Raw genomic sequence first — 14,540 nt, forward strand, 5'->3', positions numbered from 1 at the left:
AATTGAGCTGCTGATCATAGCTCAACAATTTTTCTTCATGTTCTAAAAATTTGTAGGTTTACAACTTTTTTTGCTGAATTTAACATTTGGCCCTTTAATCTCAGTTTTCACAGAGGCAGGTAAAGTTTTCTTGCCAATCAGCGTATACAGGAATCAAAGAAGGAATTTGATTTATAAATTTATGTTAATTATAGTTACACACTAAACATTATTGATATTTTCTTTTGATTTTACAAAATTTATTCACAGTTATTGGCACTTATCAATACAGATTTGACATAGTCTGTTACATTTTCTTTACTTGACATTTCATTTCCATATATATTTCTTTCTTCTTCATATAAAAATCATCTTTTTGCAATTACATGTAACTGTAGGCAATGCACATAAAAGAAAAGTTTTATTTTTGGATGTAATGTGGAATATCAGTCCAGTAATAATTCAGCTCTCTGGCTGCCGTTGGGATCCATTATGGGTCCATTACATCTGAAAATGCCTCATAAAATAGTAATAGTCCAGTGGAGCAGTAAGTTACTAAATAAGACCCTGGTGGCTCAGAAGAGTTAAAGCAGTTTCTTAAGGTAGATTCCTTTTAACCAGTTTAGACCTTAGCACAATATTCTTCCCCCCACACACACACACACACATCTAGTAGAGACAGAATTGTTCTTGAGATAAGTGGGACCATACTTTTATGTCACTTAACAATCCATAGCAAAATAGCAAATGCCTTTTTCAATGAGCCAAATAACTTATTATTTTCAATCAATATACCAAGAGAAATGTCATGGTAATGAAAGTAGACTTGATTTTAGAGTCACCTGGATGCAAGCAGTCTCTGACACACATTGTGCTGTATCACCAAGGGCAAATCAATTAACTTCTCAAGTGCTCAAGGTAGCATCTCTAATACCATAAAGTGACCACTTGCATTGCTATGAAAGATCTTCATTGGAAACTCCCCATTCCAATTAAATTATGGGTCCCATTAATTTATGGGTTCTATTTCCAAAAGTCTTTGTATGAGTATAGCAGATGGCTTTATTATCCAAATATTGCAAGCAATGATATAGAAAAAATATTAGAAATTCAGAGTCTGTAATGGAGTAATTCTATCAACTTGTTGATCCTGCTTTGGTTTTGGGGGAATGGAGTTTTCCCAAAGGACAATTTGGCCTTCATTTCTGCAGGCTAAAATAAACACTGGCTGAATTTTATATAATTAAAAACTTATATGCAAATAACTTTTATTATTCTGGGTTAAAACCTTGGCTAAAGTTTCAAGAAGAATATTAAACATGTAAAACTATGAAGAGCAAAAGTTATGTGGCAGGCGGTCTTGATGTTATGCAAACAGAAGTGGAATCAACCCAGACTACCATGAGAAACATGAAAAAACAAAACCAAACAAAATCCCCAAACTAAACAAAACAATACAAAAACCTTGCCTCAAATGAGACCAAAGTGTTACTTCAATACTTTTTGACAAGAAAAAGAAAATTTGAAAATTTAAAATAAAAAATCCATTTTAATTACTAGGCAATTACCCCAAAAGTGGAAAACAAGCTTGCTGAAAGGGTGTATATGAAAAAAAATTGTTTTCTATTTTAAAATTTTCTGGTAAAAATACCCCATGTTTCCCTCTCTCTAATTCTTTCCCCATACTTATTCTACTATTTGTTATTTGGCATCAGCTTAAAATATTTCTTAGAACATTGTGAAAGAAGAAGGAATTTTACTGGTTAATGAATGAGGTGAGCACTTAACATCTAAATTCGAAAGTAATGGGAAAAAAATAATCTTGATCATTTCCAATTAAGAGACTTCACTTTAGTATTTCTGGTTAACCTAGTAGGCATTAGTTTAATTTTCTTTACAAATGGACCACTACTCTTGACAATTTGCTTAAATTCCCCTAAAAGCAAGCACCAAGAAAGAACATCTTTGAATTCTTGATATGACATATCCTTGCACCAGTCATAAAAAAGTATTTAATGCTTTCTAGCTGACTAGCTATTAATCAGAATAAACTTTTATATTTCACAAACTTGACTCCTCAATGACAAAAACCCACAAATATTACATGAATTCCAAATTGCAATAATGACAAACATTCACTATTTTCAGCAGTGCCATCATATAATAAAATCTGTGAAAAAGCATATGGAATTTGAGATCCATGCCATGATCCAGCAGTTATACCAGGATTGGATAGCTTGAAATCTCACCTTTATTTGCTTCAGCGTGCTTCCTTTGTGTGTTCAGAGCAGCATTCATTATGATGGTATTGGGGAGATGAAAGTGAGGTAAGAGGAAAGTGAAAAAGAACATGTATTGGAAGACAGGTTTAGAGAAGAAGAGAGGAAGCAACACTGAATTAGAGAAAATGAGAGAAAAAGAGAGAAAAGAAATTGGATAGAAGGAAATGTTAAGATTCAGAGGACCTGAGAGAACAAACACATAAAACTAAAACTTACCTTTATATTGTAAATCTATCTTTTAAATTTGTATTGTATTATATTTTGCTGAAGGACATAAAGTTTTATATCCATTTACTGACTGGATTATTTATATTATAAAATTATTTACTGCATATATTTGATGGCAAATTTTAAAGAAAGAAATATCAAAACATAAAAATCAGTGTTGATATGTATATAAAACATGCATTGATATGATTTCATATAATATGGAATTTACATGATATCAGAAAGACCCTATTATTCAACTAAGTTAAACAATTAATGTTGAAAGAAGATTTGCAGATATACTCACCCAACAGACAGGAATGGCTCCTTTGATTCCAGTCTATTAAGTAAATAACACATATTTTAAAATAGATACACTGAAAATAAATAGCATGCTAAATATTTACATGATGCCTACTTATTAAAACAGTAAAATTATTGCATCTACAAGCACATAAATGCATAATTTAGTAATTCTGAATAATTGAAAAATATAAAATTACTTCACCCAATGTGAAGTAGACTTATTTCTCTCTAGATTAATGTAAAAAATATCTGAAATGGAAGATTGTTCTAATTTGAAGGAGAATTCTATTTGAGTATAAAGAATAAAAACAAGTAAATGGAGAAAATAATCTTTATATTCAGTATATTTACTATTCATGAGAAATTTTTGTAAGGAAGTCCATATATTATCTCTTTATGATTTCAAAAGAAGAATGAATTTGCATTTGATTTGACCAGACCAGTTCAATCACTAATTCCTTTGGTATATAAATTGTATATTTTGTGTTTGTGGTTTAGTCATTTTTAGTTCTATATGATGCTTTATGAAGTCTTTTGGAGTTTTCCTGACAATAACACTAGAGTATTTTGCATTTCCTTTTCTAGTTCATTTTAGGTAAAGAAGCTGAGACAAACTGATCAAGTGACTTGATCAGGGTCAAATAATTATTAAGTATAGGAGGACAGATTTGAACTCAGGTAGACAAGTCTTCTTAACTCTAGGCCTGATACTCTATCTACTGAGCCATTTAGCTGTCCACTGTAACACCTGCCTGCATTATTACTTCATGCTTTTAGAATACCATTTAATAAATTATTACTGCTGTTCTCAGGAGTAATTTCTTCCAAAAAACAATTTGCAAACACCAATGGTCAGATCAATTTCATAGGACAATTGTTTGCTATTAGTGTTTCTTCTGAATAAACAATTCCCAAAATTCATCTTCTATGAAACTGGAATTTATTTTTAAACTAAATCCTATTGTTTCATAATTCCTATTTTCATTCAGAATTAACAATGAATGAATGCAATTATTTGTCATAGAGAAAGAAGTAACACATTAATGAAATGCATTTCTATTTTGCCTTTTACTGCAAATTGTAATTCTTTAATTAACATTTCTGCCTTAACACACAATAACTATTAGAAAATGAATTTACCAAGGTGGATATAATTCTACAGAATAAGACTCAAGGAACATACTTTTGTATGCAAAAAGCTCTTACCCTGTACATAAAATTGGCCTTGGTGATAAAAGCCTAAATATAAACATAATTCATTACATTTTTCTCTAACAACTTTGTCTTAGATCTTTAATATATATATTCCAGAACATGCCTCTTTCTACTGTATTTATTTTTAAAGTCACTAAATAGCAAGGTTATCAAATAACCAACAGAGGAATCGTGCTGCACATAGCACTTTATAAGTTCCATTTTAAAGATATAAATTAAAGATAAAAAGGAAGGTATATCACTTGATACCTAATTCAATTAAGAGCTATTTTTTTTAAAAGCCTATAATAATCTTTAGTATTGATTTCATAGTACTGGCTGGGATATATGTGATTGGGCAAGTTACATTTTTGGTATCACTCAGTTTTCTTATTTTTAATATGAAGTAAATAATCATATTAGATAATCTCTATGACATTTTCCAGTTTGAAAAAATATGTCCATGAATTAGGTCAATAATTTCTAGCAGTGAAGCAACTATCTAAATAACAAGTCAAGACTTCTTTCCTATAAAAATGGTGCTTTTGCAATTTATTTGCTTTTTGAAAAATGTTTGAATATATGAGATACAGTTTGAATCCTTATATCTAAATATTATTTAAGACACTTCCTGAGTTTTTTGTAAATATTTTAAAATGCTTCATGTCAAATACAAGTATTAATTTTAGTCATTTTCTTAGAAATTTTAACTATCAAAAAGTTCCAACACACATTTGTTTTACTAAGTTACCAATATAATACTAATCCTTATAAAATGTATTGAGTTCCTTCACTATATTAATGCTGACAATAATTTTAACCTAAACTGTATCCCAGAGATTAAAAAATATTTTAATATATTTAAGTTATTTGCTGGCTTATGAGTCTTGATAGTAGCATACAAAATATGTAACATTTTTCTACAAATTTTAAATCTTAACATCATTCTTTACTTTTCTTTTTCTTTTATTCACAACCCACACAGACCTTTCTCAGTAATCACAGAACTGCCATCTCAGTTCAGAGTCTTATCATTTTAAGTACTGTACTATTACAATGGTCTCTTGATTAGTCTCCCTGTCAGAAGTCTCTCTCCACTCCAAACTATGCTCCATACAGCTGTCAAAGTAATTTTTCTTCAATGCAGGTCTAACCATGTTACTTCTCTATTCAGTAAATTCCAGTGCAGTGGCTCTCTTTTGCCTCTAGTATAAATATAAACTCTGGTAAGCCCTTTGCATTTTGGACCCTTCCTATATTTGCAGGCTGATTATATACTTCTCCCCTTCCTGTACTCATGATCCAGCCAAACTGTTCCTCACACATGCCATTCCCTTTCCTGAGTCTGTGTTTTGAAAAGATCAGTCCCCAAATTTGGAATAAATTTATTTCTCGCCTCCATCTCACAGCATCCTCTTTTTTTTTTTTTTAAGAGAAGAAGCTCAAACAACATTTTTTACATGAAGTCTTTCTTGATCACCTCAGCTGCCCTTCCTCATTAACTGCCATAAACATGTATTAAATTAAAAAAAATTTTTTTTGTCTTTGTATTCAGCCCAAACCTATACATTAACATAATAAACATTGTGGTCTAGGGCTCCATAATTTCATACTTTTATTACTTGTAAAGAATTTTAAGTGGCCATCCTAATCCTGGTCTCTTCCTACTTCTAATTCACAATTCATGCTACTGACAGATTAATTTTCTTTAAATATTGCTTTTATTGAATGAAGCTCCTGATTGTTATTTTTAAATAATGACTCCCTATTTTCTACTATATGAAATATAAATTTCAATACCTCACTTTCAAGGCCCTCTATGATCTAGATCAATGTACTCATTTACTTTTATTTCCTACTATTTCCAAAAATGCATCCTTTATCTTAATCAAGTCAGTTTTCTCACTTTTTTTGAAACATTTTACACTTATTGCTGGCCTTGAACCTTTATACAAATTATTTAATCACCTTAGAATATCCTTGTTTCTCTATAAATACTGAAATCCAACACTTTCCTGAAAGCTCAGCACAAAGTTCTAAACTCCTATACCCCTTATACTACAAACCATAACATATAGCATTTTCCACACTGCACTGTTTATTGTATTATAATTTTGAATGGTGTGTGTGTGTGTGTGTGTGTGAGAGAGAGAGACAGAGACAGAGGCAGAGACACAGAGCGACAAAGAGAGAGAGAAGAGAGAGAGATGGAGACAGAGAGAGACAGAAACAAAGAGAGAACAAGAGACAGACAGACAGAGAAAGAGGGATAGATACGAGAGACTGGGGTGGGAGTGAGGGTGGAGGGATAGGGGAGGGTTGCCTCCTAAAATAGTTTGCAGACATATGTGATATGAAGAAAAAATTAAAGATTTCCTCTAAGAGAATTTTCAGTGCCCACTCATACCCAAGGGGAAATGATTCAGGGATGTCATTGACAGTGAGCACTCTTAAAGGTTAAGTTTAGAGATCCAAAGAGAGGTAAAGAGAGAAAATATCTCCATAGTTATCCCAAGTTTTCCTCTAAAGCTAAGAAAAAACAGTAAATGGTATATTTCATAGAAGCAGTACTGAAAAAATTATGAGTAGTGCTATACAATGATGACCTGTAGAATGACAAGAAAGTTCTTGTCCAATTGAACTAATGAGCAAAAATGTGGAGAACTTGGACATGCAACTATGGCATTTTATAGCCATTTAATCCATGGGGAGAACTCTGGCCCCCTACTAGTGCTGACTTGTCTACATTAGTGTAAAATATCCTTCCCTGCACCAGAAAGAAGTGTGCAGGTTGGATAAGTACATGGGCTTCATGTTCATACAAATTGGGTCCTATTAAGAGTGAGATTCTGAGAATGGTTGCGATACTTGAGGCATTTGAAACTTTTATAATATACATGCAAATGATCTAATTTTATTATACCTTTACCTAATTCAATTAAGCGATTTACTAAGTTTATGACCTTTAAAGAGAGGTTTTGATTAACATGGTGGGAAGAAATGACTGGAGAGAATAAGTCAATCTTGCATTTTTACCCATAATCTTCCTTTGCTGTCCATTCATCTTAGAGAAACCCATATTGACAATCCTGAACACTTTGTACAGTGGTAATTGGTCAAATCTTAAGAAGACTCTCAAATCAGAATGAGTATTTGTTGGTCCCTCACCTTCATGGTTAATATCTGGCACATGCAACAATTTCTTCATGCCAGAGATTAAAAGAAGGGAATTTTTCCAGTTTTCTTCTGGATGGCTACATAGAAAAATCAACAATGCTATTACTGCAAATTAATAAGATGCAAGCTCTATTTAAGACAGAGAAACAAATGTGATCATGGCATCATCATCCTAAATAGGAATTCACTTCCTCTAAAAAAGCTTCTACTTTTTCAATCACACTAAGTAGATTTTCACATCTATTACCACAATAATCTCTTCAAATACCTTTATTTATCATAAGACTTCCTTACTCAAAAATCTTCAGTGGTTTTCCATTTCCTGCAGGATAAAATCTAACTTTTTAACTTGTCATTCAACCTGCTCAATAATTTGTTCTCAAACTCTCCAAAGTTAACTCCTACAACTTTCTTTCATGATTAAGTTTTCATTGAAGTACCCTTATGCTGGTCTTTTCACTATTTTTAAAGAACACTATAGTTCCTCCAGCTTTATTGGCTCTTTTCAGTTATCCAACTTAAAACTATTCTTCAAGAGTTGGCTTGCTCCAGTTTTACTCCAAGAAACCTTTTCCAACAGTCAGTTATCACTGCCTTATAAAAAATTAAATTATTTACTATTTATACAACTTTAAAAAATTAATATATTACATTAAATATTACTTTGCTATTGTCTTATATTGTTATACAACCATTCATGAGTGCACAAAACTTTAAAAGTTCCATCAGAGTAGGATTTAATTTTTTAAAAATATAGTTTCTCCTCCTGCACATAGCACAGCACTTTGTTCTATAGGGATCAAGGAGAAAAAGTTACTAGCTTATACTGCCTGAAATGTCAAAATGATGTTGGGAAGAGCATTTGCTAGCAACTCTCAGGTCCACAATCATATGTAAAAATCAAGAAAAACTTATATATTATTCTGAGAAAAGAAATTCTTGGGTGAGTTAGTTTTGGTATTTGTTACTTGAATTGTATTGAGGACCGGGTTCCTGATTTTAATGGTTTAGGTAACTTGAGATGAGGAAACTCCCTCCACCTATTTGCTTAATACAAAAAAGATATCAAGTATAGGAGACTTAAACATATTTCCAGGCTGAGAGGAAGTCAGGTAAAGAAGGGGAAATAAGAGAGATAAGAAATGATTAAAGGAGGAGCACATCAAATCTACATCTCTAACTCTGATAAACTGAGCTGCAGACCAGTATCTTTTGATATGTTTAACACACCTCCAAATGCATGTCTTACCAGCACCTCAAATTCAATATAACCAAAATCAATACTATGAAGTATAAAGGGCTCATTCCTTTGTTTAACACTGTGTTAAATAGTATTTGTTGAATATTGTGAGGGAGCAGCATGGTGCTCCTCACAAAAAACTGAGACTCTTGTGAACTGAGCTGTGTCATCATAGGTAAGTCATTTAAATTCTAAAAGTTTCAGATCCTCATCTGTAAAATTTCTTTATAATAATGCAATGGATTATCTACTTCTGTAGTATCTATTAATCAAGTTCTCTGTAAAATTTAGAGTGATATAAATGTTGATAATTATTAGACACTACAGAGATCTGGGAGTATGAGCTCTAAGGCAAAGTTATTAAATTTGGCAATTAGGAGGGCAGCACTAAAATTTGAGATAGCAGTGTCAATTGAGGATTGGAAGTTAGTTTATGAGAGGATGATAAAATCTAAAGCTAAAATGAACTTTACTGGCCAATTAGCTCAACTCTTCCTTTAGTAGATGAAGAAACTGAGGCCTAAGAACTTTAAGTGATTTGTCCAAGGTCACAAAGTTGTCATGTGGCTAGAGGCCAGAGTTTGAACTTAAGTCTTCTGACACTATGGTAAATATTCTTTCCTCTAGTCCAAATGGGCAGTGTGATCATGAAAATATCAAACATAAAATATTTCATCTAGAGATTTCATAATGAAAAAATAGAAGTAGGAAAGAGCAAAAGGATGTTAGTTCAAACCATATTTAAGGAGAAATAAAGATGTTTTTAGCTTGGGAACTCTAAGTATGCTTATACATTGAGAGGGAGGATTCAGGGAAGATAATGAGATGGATTAAAGACATAGAAGTGAATGGGACTTAAGTTAATCTTCATGGAGGATAGCTAGTTATTCTTAGTGAATTTTTGGTAGTTTTAATCTTTAAAAAGAAATTTGTAGAGGGGAAAAAACATACTGAGAGAAAGAGCTCTCCAACAAAATGAATTCATCATTTTACCACTTAAAGATAGATAATTTGGTTAGAGCATACTTTGGGAAAGAATTTCTCACATTTAGATTTGTAAGAGAAGTATTTGCTTGTGTGGAAAAGAACTGATTTTTATCTTTACTGAATGTGTGATTACTATGAAATAATAATTGAATATTATTGCATAGAAGACACAGAATTAAGACTAGTATACGTACAATTAAAAAAATCAAGTATAACATTTAACACAATTTTCTGAAATAGAAAAGTTTTATCTCATAAGAATAAAAAGTTAACAAGTATCATAAAGAACAAAATCTGCTGTGTAGTAAACACAAGATAGAGGATGAGCATTTATGATTTAATGAAGACAAATTGGGAGTAGACCAGAAAGAGACTGAATTTGGAATTTTAGATGTTTATTCTAAAAACATGTCATCTATAGCTGCTGTTTGTATCCATTATATAGGCAGCATGGTCAAGTAGTCAAAATAAGATAAACACAATACAAAGGCACATCCTCAGGAGCCCAAACATTAGAGTTGTTTTAGCAATAAAGGGGCAGTTTGCTTTGGGGGCTATCAGTGGGAACAGATGTGGGGAAAAGTGCCCACAAAATACTCAGATGAAGGAGCTACTCCTTGGATATGAGCATCAAGGACAGTACCTACATAATATGTAGTAGGAGTAAGCATTTAAGGAATTTTTGTATAGGGATCAGTTTACTCTTACCAAAAGAGCTTTACTTGCCTAATTCAAACTAACTCCTCAATGAATGCAAGGTATTAAATAAGGTATCAAAGATAGTATACAAAAACGACTTGAAAAGTATCTCCTGACCTCAAGGTGATTACATACTGAGAAAGGTGATATAATATCTAAATATTAATTGATGGATAACTATTTTGGGAGGGACAAAACACTAATAAATAGGGATTAAGAAATATTTGCTAGAGGAGGTAGTACATGAAATGAACCCTAAAGGAAGCTCAAGATTCTAAGGGGAGCCAGGGCAAGTTTTCAAAAATTCAAAGACACTGAGGAGGGACATAGACTGCAGAATCCTTGGAATAGAAGGCAAACTAGTTTAGCTGAAACAGAGTAATGTATAAAAGACTGGAAAGGTAGGTTGTAGTCAGATTGTAAAGAGTTTTAAATGACAAGATGAGAAATTGTTATAATTTCATTCTAAATTACCCTCTTTCCTCATTTTAATTTCAGGTTCTTATGAGGGATTAAAAGAAACCTGTAAAATTTTGTTTCTCCTTGCTGCTGTTTTAATGGCCTGGAGAACTGGTTTCAAGAGATAAGGTAAAAAACTTGTCTATCTGAGCCTAGTGTCCTAGAAGTGGACTCTTGGTATTTATTGGAAGGGAGATGAGAATTAGGCCTGAAGCACAGTCAGTATAATATGGAAATGGCTAGCAAGATCAATTTTTTTTAAGCTTTTTGGACTCCCATATTATATTGTTGCTTTATATTGAGCTAGAAGTCCCCTAAAATCCTTAGAATGCTTTGGGCCAGGTCGCTTTGTGCTTTCATTTGTGAAGATGATTTTTTGAACCTAAGTATAAGAACTTACATTTGTTATTATTAAATTTAAAAATGCTATAGTAAACTTGCTAGTCTAGTCCATTAAGACTAGTCTTACATGTATGTTTAGATGCATAATCCATCTCATATCTATAAATATGTGTATATATATATACATAAAAATACACATATATGAAGACTTTGGGCAATAAAAATTAGATATAAAGCCCAACACAAGAAGGTAAATAAAATATTACATGATAAGTATCACTGAGACATAGTGGAACATAAGTGATGGCTAGAAAATTAGAGTGTAAAGTTATGGGATGTACATAAATTCCTATGAAAACTTACAAACTTGAGGGAAGAAGAATAGTATAGAGCTCATGGGTATTGGTAAAATGAAGAGAAAGAAAGATAGTATGTTGGAAGTGTCCTACAGACCACCAATCTTGAAGAGGTAATTGATTATGATTCTGCTTTCCTCACCTTCCTTCTAGAGACACTTGCCTGGTTGCACATACTTCCAAAAATATTGCCTCTTTGAATGATGCTACAAGGAAGTGATGTTACTGTTCCATTAGCTCTTGGTCTAAGCAGCTCAAGGATGGCAGTTGGTGATTAGTGGTAGGAATGGAAGGCAATTTCCACAAGAATTGCTATCCTCATTGATGGCTTGGGGTTGGCATCTATGGCTGTGGGATGCTATGAATTGTGGAAAAGACTTACTATTCTTGGAGGACTCCAGTTATTTTTGTCTTTTCCCTACCTATACATACATAAATACATAAAAACACATACATATATATGTATATATATATATATTTCTTTAGGATTAGAAGATGATTTTATATTCCTGTTTTATAGTAAAGCAATGAGATTCAGAGAAGTTAACCAATTTGTCCATATGTCAGTTACCTGGTTATACAGCTATTAGAAATTTGAAGTGAAATTTGAACACAAATTTCTTGATTCCAAAGCTATCATGGAATGTAACAGAACAATGTTGTATCCCTGCTTCTGAAAGAGCATCTTGAGAGCCATCTCTGTCTTTGGAGCAGGGGCTTTTACTTGTATTGGGATGTTGACAATCCGAGTTATCTCAGATCAGCCAAGACTTTGATCAGAGAGTCAAGGATTTGATAATATTATATGGTAGATTTAGAAATGATTTAATGATGATGAGTTATGTCTGATGTTAACTGAGGGGGAAGTTTGCAAAGTAAGTACATAATCAGAACAGACTATATTTGATTAAAAAAATCAACTGTACAGGGAACACAGGGAGACCTTGCTAGGATGTAGTTCCTGGAAAAATTCACAATACTGGGCTGCCTTTCATGAAGCATTTTATATTTGGTTAAAGTTTTTAATTTCAGCATTTTTTCCACAACTTAAGTGTAGGGGCCAAATATTTGCATATTCATGGGATAGTCTGATAAATTCTTTTGCAAGTAGATCTCCATTCTAAAAGTCTCCAGGTGTCTGAAATGTAGTCCAAAAGGCATCATAAATCATTCACAATCTAACCCCACCCCTTCTGCAGGATGTTTAGTTAGGTTCCTGACACTTTCATCATTTCAGAGGCTTTTATGTTTTTTTTTTTTTCAGCTTCTCTTTTAGCTAACTGATTAAGCATAAAGACAACTACTGACTATGATCAAACACCAGCAGTTAAAAATGGACATAGACTGATTCCTGGATTTCTTGAGGGAAATTTTCCTTTACAGGAGATTTTTCACAGTAGCTTATAGCTCTATTTTGGAACTTATTGTTCCACTTATTGTTAAAAAAAATCTCCTACATATAACTTGGACAGAAAATTCATAGGTCACGGTACTTGAATATTATTACCTGTGTTGAAAATCAATCTTTTACAGGAGTCAGAGAATGACTAAAATTACTTAATCTTTTACTCTAGTCATTACACTCCTTTCCTCTCTGGAAGAAGGAAAAACAAATTAAATTTGAGACCACAACAAACCCTCTGTTCCTATGCAAGTACTTTATGTCCTAAATCACATTAGTCTTTCCCCCCTAAACTGGGCTCTTCTCTAAGCACTCTCTTTCTCTTGTGGGAATCATCATTCTCCAAATCATACATAATGATGTGGTACATAATCTTGGAATTCTCTTTGACTTTTTCCCTTCTCTTCTTTGACTCAGATCTGCTGACAAATTCTGTTGAATTTCTCTCCACAATGTCTCATAGCTATTATTTTTCCCCCAGTCACATTGCCAACATTCAAGGTGAGGTCCTTATTATCTCTCAATCGCTTATAGGCTCAAAATTAGTTTCCATATCTTTAGGTTCTCTCCTTTCTGATCCATTTTTTACAAAGTATCAAATTAATCTCCCTACTAAACAATACTGATCAAATAATTTTTCTGGCTTGAAAGAATAAAAACATATCAGTAGATCCTCATTGCTCTTAGGATAATTATAAGTTGCTTAGATTGGTATTTTAAGGCCCTTTACAATATGTTTTCAAATGACCTTTCAAAGCCTTATATGTCAATAATTACCTATATGTACTCTTCAAGATAACACAAAAACATCATTAGCTATGCCATAATCTTCATCTATTATGAAAAATAATAAATAATACATGAATAATACACCTCCTGTGCAATGAACCAAATGTATGACCTAATAAAAGAAAAAAATATTCAGTCTTAATTTTCTCAAGTCACAGAGGAAAGAGACTAAAAGAAATGTGATAAAGTCCAGAATAGAATTAAGCTCCCTAGGAAAATATTTTGAATATGTAAATTTAGAATTGTTAGCATGTATTTGATTCCCTCATGTGTGCTAAAACATAACTAATATTTTCACATGCTAACAATTTCCATTTAGAATAGTGGCAGGCATATGCTGAAGCCAACTTGAGCTGGCTCAAGAAAGCTAATTATTAAATTTCTAGTACAAGCATTTTATAATTCTGAAATCAATAAATATTACATATCAGAACTTAATCTATTGCTTGTTGATTGTCTAGGTTTAAGAAAGTGATGAAAAATGTTAATAATGCATGTTTAACTTAAAGTGTGTCATAGATACATTTTTTTAAAAAAGGAGAACTGGCTATTAAGCATTTACTAGAATATTATTGGTTGCTCTATTGAGTTTACATTTTTGGCATATTATCTCATTTGGTCCTCACAACAACCCTGAAAGCTGGGTAGTGCAAATATAATTATAGTCATATTGCAAATGATGGCATGAAAGTTAGGGGAGGATGGGTGTTGAAGGTGAGAAACAATCAAGCTGGGCCTCAGTATCAGATCTTCCGAGTACAAATCCAGAATTCTTCCAATTAGAGCATGCCATATTTATTCATTATAATTCTGATTATCTCACAATGAGAGGCCTTTCTTTTATTTTCTATTGAATTAATTTTTTTTTCTATGCTACTTGTTTCGGATGTTTCCAAGTTATTTTTCTTAAATAATTTCTTACCCAATAGAAATTCCTATTAGAAGTATGTCTCGGGGAATTTTCATTGCATTTGTCTATTTTGGTAGGTGCAAAGCAAACTCCTGACAATTGGTTCTATCTTGGATTCATCTCAAGGACCATTTTCATGTTCACTATTGTGACTTTAGTCACAGTGAAAAAAATGAGTCAGCAGGGTCTTAAGCTAAGGACCTTCCTTGGA

The 14,540-nt window shown here is 32.4% G+C and overlaps 1 protein-coding gene across 10 annotated transcripts in view; it reads right to left on the bottom strand.

The window, feature by feature from the left end:
- Positions 1-14,540, bottom strand: part of RALYL (RALY RNA binding protein like) — an 803,768-nt gene that overhangs the window by 122,282 nt on the left and 666,946 nt on the right. For 8 of the 10 annotated variants that reach the window (XM_031946220.1, XM_031946214.1, XM_031946217.1 and 5 more), the window contains one exon: positions 2,776-2,808. The exons of the other annotated variants lie outside the window; for them this stretch is intronic. In XM_031946220.1, coding sequence (XP_031802080.1) covers positions 2,776-2,808 — 33 coding nt within the window. The remainder of the gene's footprint in view (positions 1-2,775; positions 2,809-14,540) is intronic. 10 annotated transcript variants of the gene reach the window in all.

This window comes from Sarcophilus harrisii, chromosome 1, assembly GCF_902635505.1.
Source record: "Sarcophilus harrisii chromosome 1, mSarHar1.11, whole genome shotgun sequence".
NCBI lineage: Eukaryota > Metazoa > Chordata > Mammalia > Dasyuromorphia > Dasyuridae > Sarcophilus > Sarcophilus harrisii.